We start from the raw sequence: 13,761 nt of genomic DNA, 5'->3' as shown, positions 1-13,761 counted from the left end.
GCCCGATGCAGGGCTCGATCGCAGGACCCTGGGATCATGACCTGAGCCGAAGGCAGATGCTTAACGACTGAGCCACCAGGCGCCCCAAGACTGAATTTTCTTAACTGGTGATTGTTTTATGTGGGCTACATATCCAAATTACCTAGTAATTTTTAAAACTATAGACCTCTAGGCCTCACCAAGATTTCTGTCCTTATTAATCTTAGCTGGGGCCCAAATAACAAATTTATAAATTTTTGAAGATTTCTTTAAACAGGGCACAAAGAACTAACTATAAAAGAAAAGGTTGATAATTCAGACTTCTAAAAGTCTATACTTCTAATTCCTCTTCTACATAAGATGAGAGCTTCTATCTAGATGATCTTAAAGGGACATAGAACAGTGATCTCTATGTTCCCTAAATCTTATCTCTTTTTAATTTTCATTAAAAGGAAGTCGCAAAGGATTATTTTTTTTGCCTCCATCTTTTGTTTCACTTAAACTTTAAAAACGTAAGCAGCAGCTCACAACTCCTTTATGGCCCACAGAGGACTCACTCTAGCAGCTCGGCCCGAGGCTGTATTACCTTCTGGCCTCGTTTCATCGGCTGCACGGCTGGCGCACGTTTGCTTGTGTCTGCATGAGTTTCAATATGTAGAGTATTTTCTTTTTCTTTGTCCTTTACCTCGATCACTTCTAAATCCCCTGAGTCACTTGGAAGCTTTTTCTTCTTCATTTCCCTAAATAGAAATGAAATGGGAACATCTAATTCTTAGTGCCCTAAAATACTACAAGGGACGGGGAACATGTACAATATATAAATGATCACAGCTTCTGCTTAACTTCATAAACACCAGGCTACAGTATAAAAGCATACATATGCACATCAGCATATAAGAAAAAACTGAAAACTTCTCTCTCATGGATTTATCATTCTTTCTGTCATCCAGGCTTCACCCACTGTCACCCTTGACTTATCCTTACTCAGTAGCCTCAACATCTTGATGGCCAGGCACCGGGATTTGTAGTCTATGTATCAGCATGGCCTTGGCAGATCTCAGGTATTCAATAAAATATGGTGATAGGTTAGCTAAATAAATAAATGGATAAAGATATACAGAGAAGGAGAAAGGGGAAATCCTATTACTGTGGTATTTTTGATGTGCAATCTCTCCTATTCCCACCGCAGGTCCTCATCACTTCCTACCCAGACCTTTCTCCAGCATTTCTCCCATAAACTGTTCTACATGAACTTCTAGATTAATCTTCCTTGTTTACCTATCTCACATTCCCATTTAAAATCTTCCAAAAGTGCTCCTCACATCACTTTCAGGATTAAGTCCAAAAATACTTAGCTTATCATTCTAGTCAGTTCTCCACTTTTGATCCAAGTTCACTTTGCCAATCTTACCATCTACCAGTTCACAAACGTGAACTTTTGCCCCTTTCACCTCAGTCTACTTATCATTTCCCCAAAGCACTATGCATATTACTTCCAAATCCCTGCCTTGCTTTGTTCATACTAATTCTCCTTGGAATCTTTGACCTTCTTATCTTCATTTACCTAGTCCTAATAGATTTTCAAGGTATACTTCTGATGGCATTCTCAACACACCTGGCCTCACAGCAATTTCCTACTCCTGAACTACTGTATCCCTACTGTATGGCTCTTTCCTGAATCCAGGACTCAAAAACTCCTTAAAGGCACAAACTTTCTTATATTTTACCTCTTTGTATACTCAGTATCTAGCATAATGCTGTGTCCTCAGAGAGTTTGCTGAAACTATTTAATGACTCTTTCTCAAACAAAAGGGTTTATTATCTATTCCACTCTAGAATCTCTTCCTGGACTGCTTTACACTAGCTTTATAGCCTTTTTTTTACCCTATAGTGATTGTCTCAGTTGTCCCTTTCCTTCTGCCTTTCTGTTTGCCTCCTGAGACCTTCTATGTTAAAGAAAAAAATCTTCTCTATTAAATGAAACTTTCCTAATCATTTTCAAGTATTCCTGTTTATTCCTGCCAATATTATCCTAGAACCAGCCTATTTAATGCACATATTTATGTAACAAAGGGTCTGTCTCATGTTACTTGACCTATCTCACTGACTGTAGTGACAGATTACGGGCCTAAAACAAAAAAACCTGTATAGAGCTCAATATTAAGAACTAAACAAGATTTATGCTAAATCTTGTTAATTTTAATAAGGGAGGTCTTTAGAACCTCCAAGTCATCTGTCATAACTGAATCACCAGTAAACAAAAAAAAATTTACATGCTTTCCAGTTAAATAACACAAATATGTTTACCTTCTTTCCTTGGCTGACAAATGTCTCCGGCTCTGTAATTTACTGTCACTCTATTAAAATTAAAACAAAAAAAAAAACACAAGCAAATACAAACAATAACATCACTACTATTAATTTTCCAGAAAGTAAAATTAAAAGTAGAAAATGATTCAATGAGAAAGACATGATGTTCTTCACAAAACTTTGAAAATAGCTTACCATATTAGAAGATTCCTCTTTTGAAGCCAATTTCTGGAGGGACCTATGAAAATAAACAGAAAGAGGCATCCACTAGCCTGTAAAAGGCATTCATTTACAAAGTCCGCAAACATTCCCATATCAAACCCTTAATTACTGGCAATCTACAAATTTTCACATGTTGATAAAATTTTTAAAAATCATATTGCTCATCTCACACTTTTAAATATATTCTTAAATAGCAGACATGTATTGAACACTTACTATGTGCCAGGCACTGCCAGATGCTTTATATACGTATAATCTTCACCAAAGCCCTATGGGGGTTGGTAATACTCCATTTTCACAGAGGAAATAAACTGAAGCTCAGACATAGAGTGACTTGCCCAAGGACATACCCTAAGACTCAATTCTGGCTTGACTCCTAAGCTATTCTTAACTATTCTAGTGATAAAGCTTTTAAAACTATGATACTGTTTACTTGGTGATCTACCGGTAAGACTTTAAATAAAGATTAAAACACTTAAATTTTTTTAATGGAATTGCCTCTCTTATATTATTAGCATTTATACTCATATACTTGTTTCTTTTCTGACCTACTTTGGCCACTTTTATGTTTACTGTATTTTTCTACCCTTGGTCCTGGAAATTTCTTTAGAGAAATCTACCCCCCAAATGGCGAATAGGTTGTAGACAATGGAGGGTAAACATACTATAATCAACCTTGGTATTATTTTAGAAGGATTAACTCTTCCATCATTGCCAGCTATAAAACAATCGTTTTTAATTACCTCTGGGGCTGAAGGTGGGACAAGTCAATGGTAGTATCAGGATAATTTAATGTCTCTTCCCCTTCATCCTTCATTTCACCAACAGGTTCCTGATCTTTTACTACATCTTCGGATTCTCCTTCATCTTCAGAGCTTTCTTCCTGAAGTAGTTCATCAGTTAGCTCATCCCCACCACTCTGAATAGTGACATCCTCTTGGTCAACCTGAGTCATGAGTTCCATTTCCACAGGAGTTTCGTGTGATTCCTCTTTATCTTCTTCACTGCTACTCTCACCTCCATCTGTAGATATCATAAGCTAAGTCAGAGTGATACCACCATAACAAAGCTAGATGACTACCTCGAAAACTTCAAAAAAGCATTCTGTTGACTCCATTTCTCCAAAAGATCACCAAAAAAAAAAAAAAAAAAAAAAAAGCCCGATCATCCCCAAAGGGTATTCAGACAAAAGGATACTCTTGTATCATGAACTGGTTGGAATAAATGCTCTCCAAGATACTATATAAATTTCTTGGAATTGCAACCATTTCTACAATGAAAACTCTAACTTGTCTTGGTTAGGTATTTCTAGAAAGGAGGACAAGAGAAGTAATTCCATAAATTCTGCAGCTGTTATTGTAACTTGCACATGAGAAGTGAAATGAGACAAGTAATATAACTGGCACACAAAAGGTATTCACACTTTCTCAAAAGAAACACTGCTTAGTAGTAATAATATTAGTTGCCTCACCTATAATAGGAGATGCCATCACCACCTGACAAAGATGGTTGTGAGAATTCCATTAAAAATAATGTAAATACAGAATTCTGTACAGTATTGGGAACATGGTGAAAATTTTAAAAAATCTTGTAATGCCAACAGTAGTCATAAATGAAACAATGCAGTATTAGTCCTAACAAGGAATGACCCTAGGAGAATAACTGTAAAAATAATATAGAGGCCATACTTTCCCTAGTTCTTTTAGGTAGGTGGGTAAATTTATTTCAGCAACCACAGTTGCTATCCACTTGAAGCAAGTGTATTATTAAATCAAGCCAAATTCTCACGTGAGAAATTACACTTGTTATAAACTCATCTTTGTATCACTTCTAATTCTTAAATCCAAAAGTAAATGCTCATTTGTAAATACCTGAGTCTATCTCTGCTAAACACATTTATGTTTGACCCATTAAATACTAAAGTTTTACTATATATGTTTATATAGTATATTAGTTACAGATCCAATTAAACACTTTCTAATTCACTAAAACAAGTATATTTAATACTGCCAAAAACGAAATTCAGTAAAATTGAGTAACAAGTGTTGTTTTGAAATTTCAATTATCCCAAAGTAGATATGATCCTCTAAGAATCTAGAAGATAAACTAGACAATAGGGAACACTATAAGCTATTTTATTAAAATCTGTAAACTACCTAGTTGATCCATTTCTTCCGATATGAGTTCACTTGTGCAACTCGCCAGTGTTTCCATGTCTTCATCCTGCACTCTGACTTTTCGTTCACCCCGATGTCTCCAAGCACAAGACTCATCTACCTATGGAAACAGTTCTTTTTCACTGACAGAACTTTAGGTAAGATTCATGAAAATCAGAAAAAAAAAATAACAAAGAAGCTGAAGAATACCTTAAAGAGGAAACTAAACCCCATCATTAGATATGAGGGAGGAAGGAAATTCTTTTTTCCTATAAAAGACAATAAGCATAAATGTTAAAAAATCTCTTTTTTTTCCATTTCATGCTTGTAAATTATCTGACACTGGTGGTGACATTTATTTTGTCTTTTTTCTGTCATGAAGGAACATTTCCCATTCACAGAATTTGGCATTATGTATAGGAACAGGAATTAAGAAAGAAAAAATACGAATACTTGCTCTCATCTTTGAGTTAGTCAAGCCCTGAATAATCTGTTTTTAGAAAAAAGGTCATGCTATACATTCTTACCCTTACAACTTTATGTGAAAGCACATTCTCATCAAGAAAAATACATATGGAGATGACATGACAAATGCTAAATTTGCCACAGCAGCACAAGATATCCTTTATTTCGTAACAGATTTCATACATGAAATCAGAATAGTTTCTGTTCTGAAAATACTATTAGCAATGGTCCTCAAACCTATCTCCATAACCTACCGACAAGTCATTACCTCTTATCATGAAGCTTCCTGTTGTCAAATATTCTCCAGTTGGTGCTGTTTTAGACACCTGAGGAACACAACACCACATTATACTGTTGTCTTAAGAAATACATTTTTAAAATTTTCACTCCATAAAGTCAAGTCATATTCAAGTAAACAGCACTGTCTCCTAAAAAGTTTATAATTTAGCAAAAATTCTCAACGCTGAAATATCTCTTCAAAGACAGATATACCTTTGCAGTAAAAAAGAAAAGAAATAATGAAGGATACACTACACCAATAACTTTCAAATGCCATGGATTAGAGCCAGAACTTGTCCACATGTTTCCTCTGGTTTGAGATATAATGAGAAAAATAAGGACAGTTTAATACGCTTATATCATAAAGCTATATTTACTAATACTGTATTTATTAAATAAAATTCTTTCCTGAAGTACTGTTTTTGGGGTAGTAAAATAACCTTTCATTTTAGGGAAAAGATGATAGTAGATTTTTAAAAATGCATTCTAATTTGGCAAAATAAGAAGATAATTGCACAATATTTTAAAGTTTTCTATTATTGGGGCGCCTGGGTGGCTCAGATGGTTAAGCATCTGCCTTCGGCTCAGGTCATGATTCCAGGGTCCTGGGATCGAGCCCTGCATCGGACTCCTTGCTCAGTGGGGAGCCTCCTTCTCCCTCTGCCTCTGCCTGCCGCTCCCCCTGCTTGTGCTCGCTCTCTAATAAATAAATAAAATCTTTAAAAATAAATAAAAATTTATCTGTGAAACCCCCAAATCTGAAAGTATCTTTATCATAGATACTGGAGGGATTAAAGCACACTAATTTCACCCTTAAAAAACCAATTCAATAAAAGAATTAAAACCACTTTTATAACAGTACTGAGGCAGAAAATATAATCTCAGAGTGATATTAATTTCCTGAAAACAGTATCACAGCACAGCAGAAAATAATGAATATAAATAGATGTAAAATTAAACTAGGGAGGATAATAGTATTAAATTTTTTTTTTTAAAAGATTTTATTTATTTATTTGAGACAGAGAGAATGAGAGAGAGAGAGAAAGCACATGAGAGGGGGAGGGTCAGAGGGCAAAGCAGACTCCCCGCCGAGCAGGGAGCCCGACGCGGGACTCGATCCCGGGACTCCAGGATCATGACCTGAGCTGAAGGCAGTCGCTTAACCAACTGAGCCACCCAGGTGCCCCAATAGTATTGAATTCTTTACCTTGCTGCATAGCTTTAGGACCTTGTAAAAGTACATCGTTATCAATTGTAATTACTGAAAATGTGAAATAGCAATGGGAAGTCAAATATGCTAATATTTGAAGTAGCATCAAGTAAAATAGCATTTAAGAAGGACAATTACTAAACCCAAGTGAATAAAAAAACACCAGATATAGCTATTTTTCAGGAAGGGCCAAAAAGAGATCAGAAAATTCCAACAAACATGAAGAGGAGAAAGATCTTTTAGGTCAGTATGCCAGTCATAAGTGGAACATTTGTCATCTTGTGTAACTGCATGAATCATTTGCTCTCTTCATTTAGTGTCTGCTCATATCTTACTTTCCTAGAAAGGCCTTCCCTGACACTTCATTCAAAATGGTAGCCCTTATCACTCTCTACTGCCTACTCCACTTTCAAAAAAATTTTTTACAGCACTTGTTACCAGACGTTATGTATGTATTTTTCTCCACCACCAAACGTCAGCTCAAAGTAGGCACTTTGCCTTGTTCACGTCTATACCCTCAAAATTTGGTACACAATAGCTCTTTTATTTCTTATTTTTTGGGAGACCAACATGGGGCCTGAACCCATGACGCTGAGATCAAGACCTGAGCTGAGATCAAGAGTTGGACGCTTAACCTACTAAGCCACCCAGGTGTCCCGGTACACAATAGCTCTTAATAAATTAAGAAAAAGGACCACAGCCCTTATTACCTGATGATGGTACACCCACCAAGCACTAGTGATAACTCGTGCATCCCAAGCAGCACTGTAGCAAAGTGCCATTGTGCCCGCTTCAGTCAAGGTCCGAGGGGGAATGGGTTCTCCTGTAATAACGACACTGCAATGCTTCAGTACCCAAGTACAGACTTTCTACACAGCAACATATGAAAATTACATGCAGCGTGACAGATCTGATCTTCTTACATCTTAAATAATGATACCACATTTTTATTTCAATATTACATAAAGTTACTATTTTTTATTAACAATGTATTTACAACATCACTCACCATCAGGGAAATACAAATCAAAACCATAATGAATTATCACCTCACACCTGTCAGAATGGCTAAAATAAAAAACACAAGAAACAACAAGTGTTGGTGAGGATGTGGAGAAAAAGGAACCCTGGGGCATTGTTGGTGGGAATGCAAACTGGTGCAGCCACTGTGGAAAACAGTATGGAGGTCCCTCAAAAAACTAAAAATAGGACTACTCTATGATCCAGTAATCACACTACTGGGTATTTACCCAAAGGATATGAAAACACTAATTCAGAAGGATACATGCACCCCATGTTTCTTGCTGCATTATTTACAACAGTCAAATTATAGAAGCAGCCCAAGTGTCCATCAATAGATGAATGGATAAAGAAGACGTCATGTATATATACACAATAGAATATTATTCAGCCATAAAAAAGAATGAAATCTTGCCATTTGCAACAACATGGATGGATCTAGAAAGTATAATGCTAAGCAAAATAAACCAGTCAAGAGAAAGACAAATACCATGATTTCACTCATGTGGAATTTAAGAAACAAAACAAAGGGAAAAAAAAAGACAAACCAAAAAACAGACTCTTAACTACAGAGAACACACATGATTACCAGAGGGGAGTTGGGTAGGGGGATGGGTGAAACAGGTGAAGAGGATTAAGAATACACTTATCTTGAAGTGGTGGGGGGTGGGAGGGATGGAGTGGCTGGGTGATAGACATTGGGAGGTTATGTGCTATGGTGAGCACTGTGAATTGCGTAAGACTGTTGAATCACAGATCTGTACCCCTGAAACAAATAATACATTATATGTTAAAAAAAAGAAGATAGTAGGAAGGGAAAAATGAAGGGGGCGAAATCGGAGGGGGAGATGAACCATGAGAGACTATGGACTCAGAAATAAACTGAGGGTTTTAGAGGGGAGGGGGGTGGGGGGATGGGTTAGCCTGGTGATGGGTATTAAAGAGGGCACGTACTGCATGGAGCACTAGGTGTTATACGCAAACAATGAATCATGGAACACTACATCAAAAACTAATGATGTAATGTATGGTGATTAACATAATAAAATTACAAAAAAAAACAATACACTTATCTTAATGAGCACTGAGTAATACACAGAATTGTTGAATCACTAGTTGTACACCTGAAACTTACATAACACTGTATGTTAACTATACTGGCATTAAAATGAGATAAAAAATAAACAACAACAATAAAAATATATTTACAAAGCAGGCTTTTAATGGTCTAAATAAATCAGAGAAGAAATGCCCTCTCACGTATATTAATAACTCTAACTACATTCCAGATAGAATGATTTAGAAAAGCCTATTCAAAGTTTGAAGACTCCCAGAATTACTACAGATTACCCAAATCGTCAAAACAAAAAGCATATTAATAATATAACCCTACAGTTAGATTTCAAATATATTTTAATTGTGATATAATTTATATACTATAAAATTCACCCTTTTAAAGTACATAATCCAGTGGTTTTTAGTATACTCATAAACCTATTAACCATTACCACTAATTCCAGAACATTTTCATCATCCCCCAAGGAAATCTTATATCCAATAGTCATTCTCCACTTTCCCAGCCCATGACAGTAACAAATATACTCTGACTCTATGGATTTGCCTATTTTGGAATTTCATATCAATGGAATCAAATGTGTCTGGCTTCTTTCACTTAGCATCACATGTTCAAGGTTCATCCCTGTTAGAGCAATTACCAGTACCTCATCTCTTTAAGAATGAGTACTATTCCATTATATCAACATACCACATCTTGTTTATTCATCAGCTAATGAACATGTAGGTTGTTTCCATTTCTTAGCTATTATAAATAATGCTGTTAAGTATATCTGCAAACAAATTTAGTGTGGTCATGTCTATCTATGGAACTAGGAGCGGAATTGCTAGGTCACATGGTAAATTCTATGTTCAACTTTTTGAGGAATCGCCAAACTCTATTCTATAGCAGCTGAATCATTTTCAATTCCCATCAGCAGCATATAAAGGTTCCAATCTCTACATCCCCACCAACATTTGTTTTGTCTATTTTTTCTTTATAACTATTCTACTGCGTGTGAAGTGGTATCTCATTGTGGTTTTATTTGCATTTTCCTAATGATGAATGATGTGCTTATGTGACCTTATGTGCTTGTTAGCCACTCTTATATCTTTGGAGAAATATCTATTTGGACTCTCATTTTTAAATTGTTTTTGTTTTTTTCCTTTCTACTGTTGAGACTTATGAGTTCTTTGGATACTGGTTCTTTATCAGATAAATGATTTGCCAATATTTTCTCTCATTCTGTGAGTTGTCTTTTCACTTTTTTGATAGCTTCCCTTGAATTAAGGCTTTTAAGTCCAATTTACCTGTTTTTCTTTGTCTTATGGTTTTGATGTCTGAGAAATGACTTCCTGATTCATTATGAGATTTATGCCTTATTTTCTTCTAACAGTTTTATAGTTTTAGCTCTTAAGTTTAGGTTTTTGATGCACTTGAGTTAATTTTTATAAATGGTGTGAGGCAGGGGCCTAACTTTTATTCTTCTGTAAATGGATATTAGTATTCCAAACACCATTTGTTGACATTATTCTATCCCCACTGAATGGCTTTCATACACTTGTTCAAAGTCAATGGACTAGAAATGAGGAATCTCAATTCTCTTCAGTGATCTATTTGTCCATTCTCGTACCAATACCTCACTGTCTTTATTACTGTTGCTTTGTAGGAGGTTTTGAAATCAGGAAGTGTGAGTCCTCCAATTTTGTCCTTCATTTTTAGAAATGACTTGGCTGACCTGGGTCCTTTGCATTTCTGTGTGAGTTTTAGGATCAACTTATCCATCTCTGCAAAACAAAGGCAGCTGGAATTCTGAGAGGGATTACAACAAATCTATAGAGTTACTGCCATCAGAACAACATTAAGACTTCCAATCCTTACACTACAAGTCTTTCCATTTAGTTAAGTCTTCTTTAATTTCTTTCAATGATGTTTTATAGTTTGGGGTGTATGTCTTGCATTTCTTTTTGGTAAATTTATTCTTAAGTATTTTATTCTTTTTAATGCTATTATAAATGAATGTTTTATTAGTTTACTTTAGTACTGTTCACTGCGAGTATATAGAAATACAACTGACTTGGGGGCGCCTTTATGGCTCAGTCAGTTAAATCAGTCATCTGATTCTTGGTTCCAGCTCAGGTCATGATCTCATAGGTTGTGAGATCAAGCCCTGAGTTGGGCTCCATGCTCAGTGGGGAGTTGGCTTGAAGATTTTCTCACTATGCCCCTCCCCCATTCATGTGTGCACACTCTCTCTCAAATAAATTAAAAAAAAAAAAAGAACTACAACTGATTTACATATAATGGCCTTGTATCCCAAACATTCTAAACTTGTTTACTAATAATTTTTGGTGGATTCCTTGAAGTTTTAAATATATAAGATCATGCCATCTGCAAATGGAAATAGCTTTACTTATTCTTTACCAATGTGGATATTTTTTATTTCTTTTTATTACCTAATGACCTACTTAGAAGAACCTCCATACAAGGTTGAATAGAAATGACAAGAACAGACATTTTTATCTCGTTCCTGATCTTAAGGGAAAAGTTTTCAGTCTTTTACCATTAAAAGTCTGATGTGAGCTGTGGGTTCTTCATAAATGTTCTTTACCAAGTTGAGGAAGCTCCCTTCTGTTCTTAGTTTGTTGAGTATTTCTATCATAAATGGGTGTTGGATTATTGCCAAAGGCTTTTTCTGCATCAATTGAGATGATCATGTGGTTTTTGTCCTTTATTAATACACTTTACTATACTCATTAATTTTCATATATTAAACCAACATTGCATTCCTGGGAAAAAATCCCACTTTGTCATAGTGTATAATCCTTTTAATATGCTGCTGGATTTGGCTTTCTAATATTTTGTTGAGGATTTTTGTGTCTATTCATAAGCAATATTGTCTGTAGTTTTCAATTCTTGTGATGTCTTTGTCTGGTTTTGTTATTGGGTAATACTGGCCTTACAGAATGAGTGAGGAAGTTTTCCCATATCTTGTATTTTTTGGATGAGTTTGTGAAGGATTTGTGTTCAATCTTCTTTAAAAGTTTGGTAGAATTCACCAGTGAAGCTGTTGGGTGCATATATGTTTATAATAGTTATATCTTAGTGATGGGGACGCCTGAGTGGCTCAGTCGGTTCGGTGTCTGCCTTTGGCTCAGGTAATGACCCCAGGTCCTGGGATCAAGTCCCACATTGGCCCCCTTGCTCAGTGGGGAGCCTGCTTCTCCCTCTGCCTGCCATTCCCCCTGCTTGTGTTCTGTCTCTCTCTCTCTGACAAATAAATAAATAAATAAAATCTTAAAAAATATATATATATAGAATAGTTATATCTTATTGATGAATTGACCCTTTTATCATTATAAAGTGTCCTTTATCTCTATTAACAATTTTTGTCTTAGTTATACTAAAAATATTTTAAAGAAAGGAATTAAAGTTCTGAATAATAAAAAGAAATATATTACCTGTTGGATTCTTAATTACACAGCTAGTAGCTCCATGAAGATCAGCATGTACATAAATGTCCCCTTAAAAACAGATGAGAAATAATACTTTAAGTCCTGTTTCTTTCTTTCTTTTTAAATGGGCTTAATGGGTTCAAAATCCAAAGGGTGTAAGAAGGCATATAAGGAAAAGTCCATTTCCCACCCCTGGGGAGGCTCTCACAAGCTTCCTTATAGGAAAGCAATGCTAATATGGTAGATTACAAAAATGGTCAGATCCTCTCTCCCCTGCGATCTACACCTCTTTGCTCAAGAGGTGGAGTCACATCCCTCGTATCTGGGCCTGCCCTATGACCTGCCCTGGCAGAATGTGGCAGCTGTGACCAAGTGCCAATTCTCAGCCTAGGCCTTAATAGTCCTTGTGCGCTTCCTCTTTTTCTCTCAAACTTGTTGAGTTACCATGTAAACCAATCTAGGCTAACCTGCTGGAGGGTGAGACACATGGAGCAGATGACTCATCCTAGCAGATGTAAAGGTCCTGAGGACCATGGATGTTTGACATGTATAAAGAGCAGTCAGAAGGCCAGACTAAGGGAAGAGTAGTAAGAAATGAGGCTGGAGAAGAAGCCAGGAGGCTTGTAAGCCAACAATGAGGGCCTTGATTGTATTCTAAGTATGTGATACCAATGAATAACCAAATGAACAAAGAAATGCGGAAGTGAGATCTTTCCTCTTTTTTTAAGGGAAAAGGGAAGTGCATAGTTCCTGAAAGGTAAAATGAGCAGCCACTGCTTGCCATGACAGTTCATCCGGGATGTGAAACTCAAAGAACAGAAAAACCCATACTGCTCCAAGAAAGGCTCAGCTCACAATGAACAGAGCTACAGAAGACAAGAGACCAAACCCTGAGCACCATTATAATAACCTGTTCCCTATTGCTTTCTTTCCTGGCTTGGGATCTTCAGTGGACATCAGATTATCTTTGATTACTGATTTCAGATACCCACACTGCGGGTTCAACCACAGTGAGGTGGTAGTTATCAGCAAACAAAAATAAATGAGAAGCCTTACACCACAGGGCTTAAGTCCTGTTTCTAAATGTGAAAAAAAGTTACAACCTTCAGCACTAAAAAATTAAGCCTTTAAAATTCTGACGTACATGACTTTGGAGGACTGAAAGCTATTTTGTCAATGTAGCAGAGAATCAAAATTCCAATACTACAGAGTAGCTCAGTACTACTACTTTAGGACTATTCACTTAAAATGAGAAATAAGCATCAAAGCACATATTCAACAAACCATAAGCCACCAAGATGAAATTCTTCCTACCAATTAAACCTGTCAAGCAAAGGACTGTAAGATGAAAATCTATATCTCATACTGAGATAACTGATCCAATTACTTAGGATTTTAATCTTTAAATTTTAATCTTAAAATTTTAATCTTACTTACCTGTTGTCAAGTATCTTTTCACAATTATTTCATTCTGTTGCTGATCTCGTCCACCTATAATTAGATAGTTCTCTGAGCTAATGAACCACAGAAATTTCTCAAACCTATCAAATTGAAAGAAAAAAAGTTAACATTCTTTTCCTTTACAGTCACCTGAATTCACATCCTTTTTGC

The 13,761-nt window shown here is 36.0% G+C and overlaps 1 protein-coding gene across 4 annotated transcripts in view; it reads right to left on the bottom strand.

Moving 5' to 3' along the window:
• The window catches only part of NEMF (nuclear export mediator factor), a 50,960-nt gene that overhangs the window by 5,271 nt on the left and 31,928 nt on the right, over positions 1-13,761 (bottom strand). For all 4 annotated transcript variants that reach the window (XR_004677025.1, XM_034992755.1, XM_034992756.1 and 1 more), the window contains exons 17-26: positions 13,588-13,691; positions 12,157-12,219; positions 7,332-7,444; positions 5,401-5,458; positions 4,878-4,936; positions 4,668-4,788; positions 3,255-3,534; positions 2,485-2,527; positions 2,287-2,336; positions 566-719 (exon numbers count right to left, since the gene is read on the bottom strand). Coding sequence is in view for 3 of the 4 variants with exons in the window: in XM_034992755.1 (XP_034848646.1) it covers positions 566-719; positions 2,287-2,336; positions 2,485-2,527; positions 3,255-3,534; positions 4,668-4,788; positions 4,878-4,936; positions 5,401-5,458; positions 7,332-7,444; positions 12,157-12,219; positions 13,588-13,691 (1,045 nt within the window). In the remaining variant the exon portion in view is untranslated. The remainder of the gene's footprint in view (positions 1-565; positions 720-2,286; positions 2,337-2,484; positions 2,528-3,254; positions 3,535-4,667; positions 4,789-4,877; positions 4,937-5,400; positions 5,459-7,331; positions 7,445-12,156; positions 12,220-13,587; positions 13,692-13,761) is intronic.

Source organism: Mirounga leonina, unplaced genomic scaffold (genome assembly GCF_011800145.1).
Source record: "Mirounga leonina isolate KUSES-001 unplaced genomic scaffold, KU_Mleo_1.0 Mir_82, whole genome shotgun sequence".
Taxonomy (NCBI): Eukaryota; Metazoa; Chordata; class Mammalia; order Carnivora; family Phocidae; genus Mirounga; species Mirounga leonina.
The sequence above is the reverse complement of the archived record's forward strand: the minus strand, read 5'-3'. Positions and strand labels throughout refer to the sequence as shown.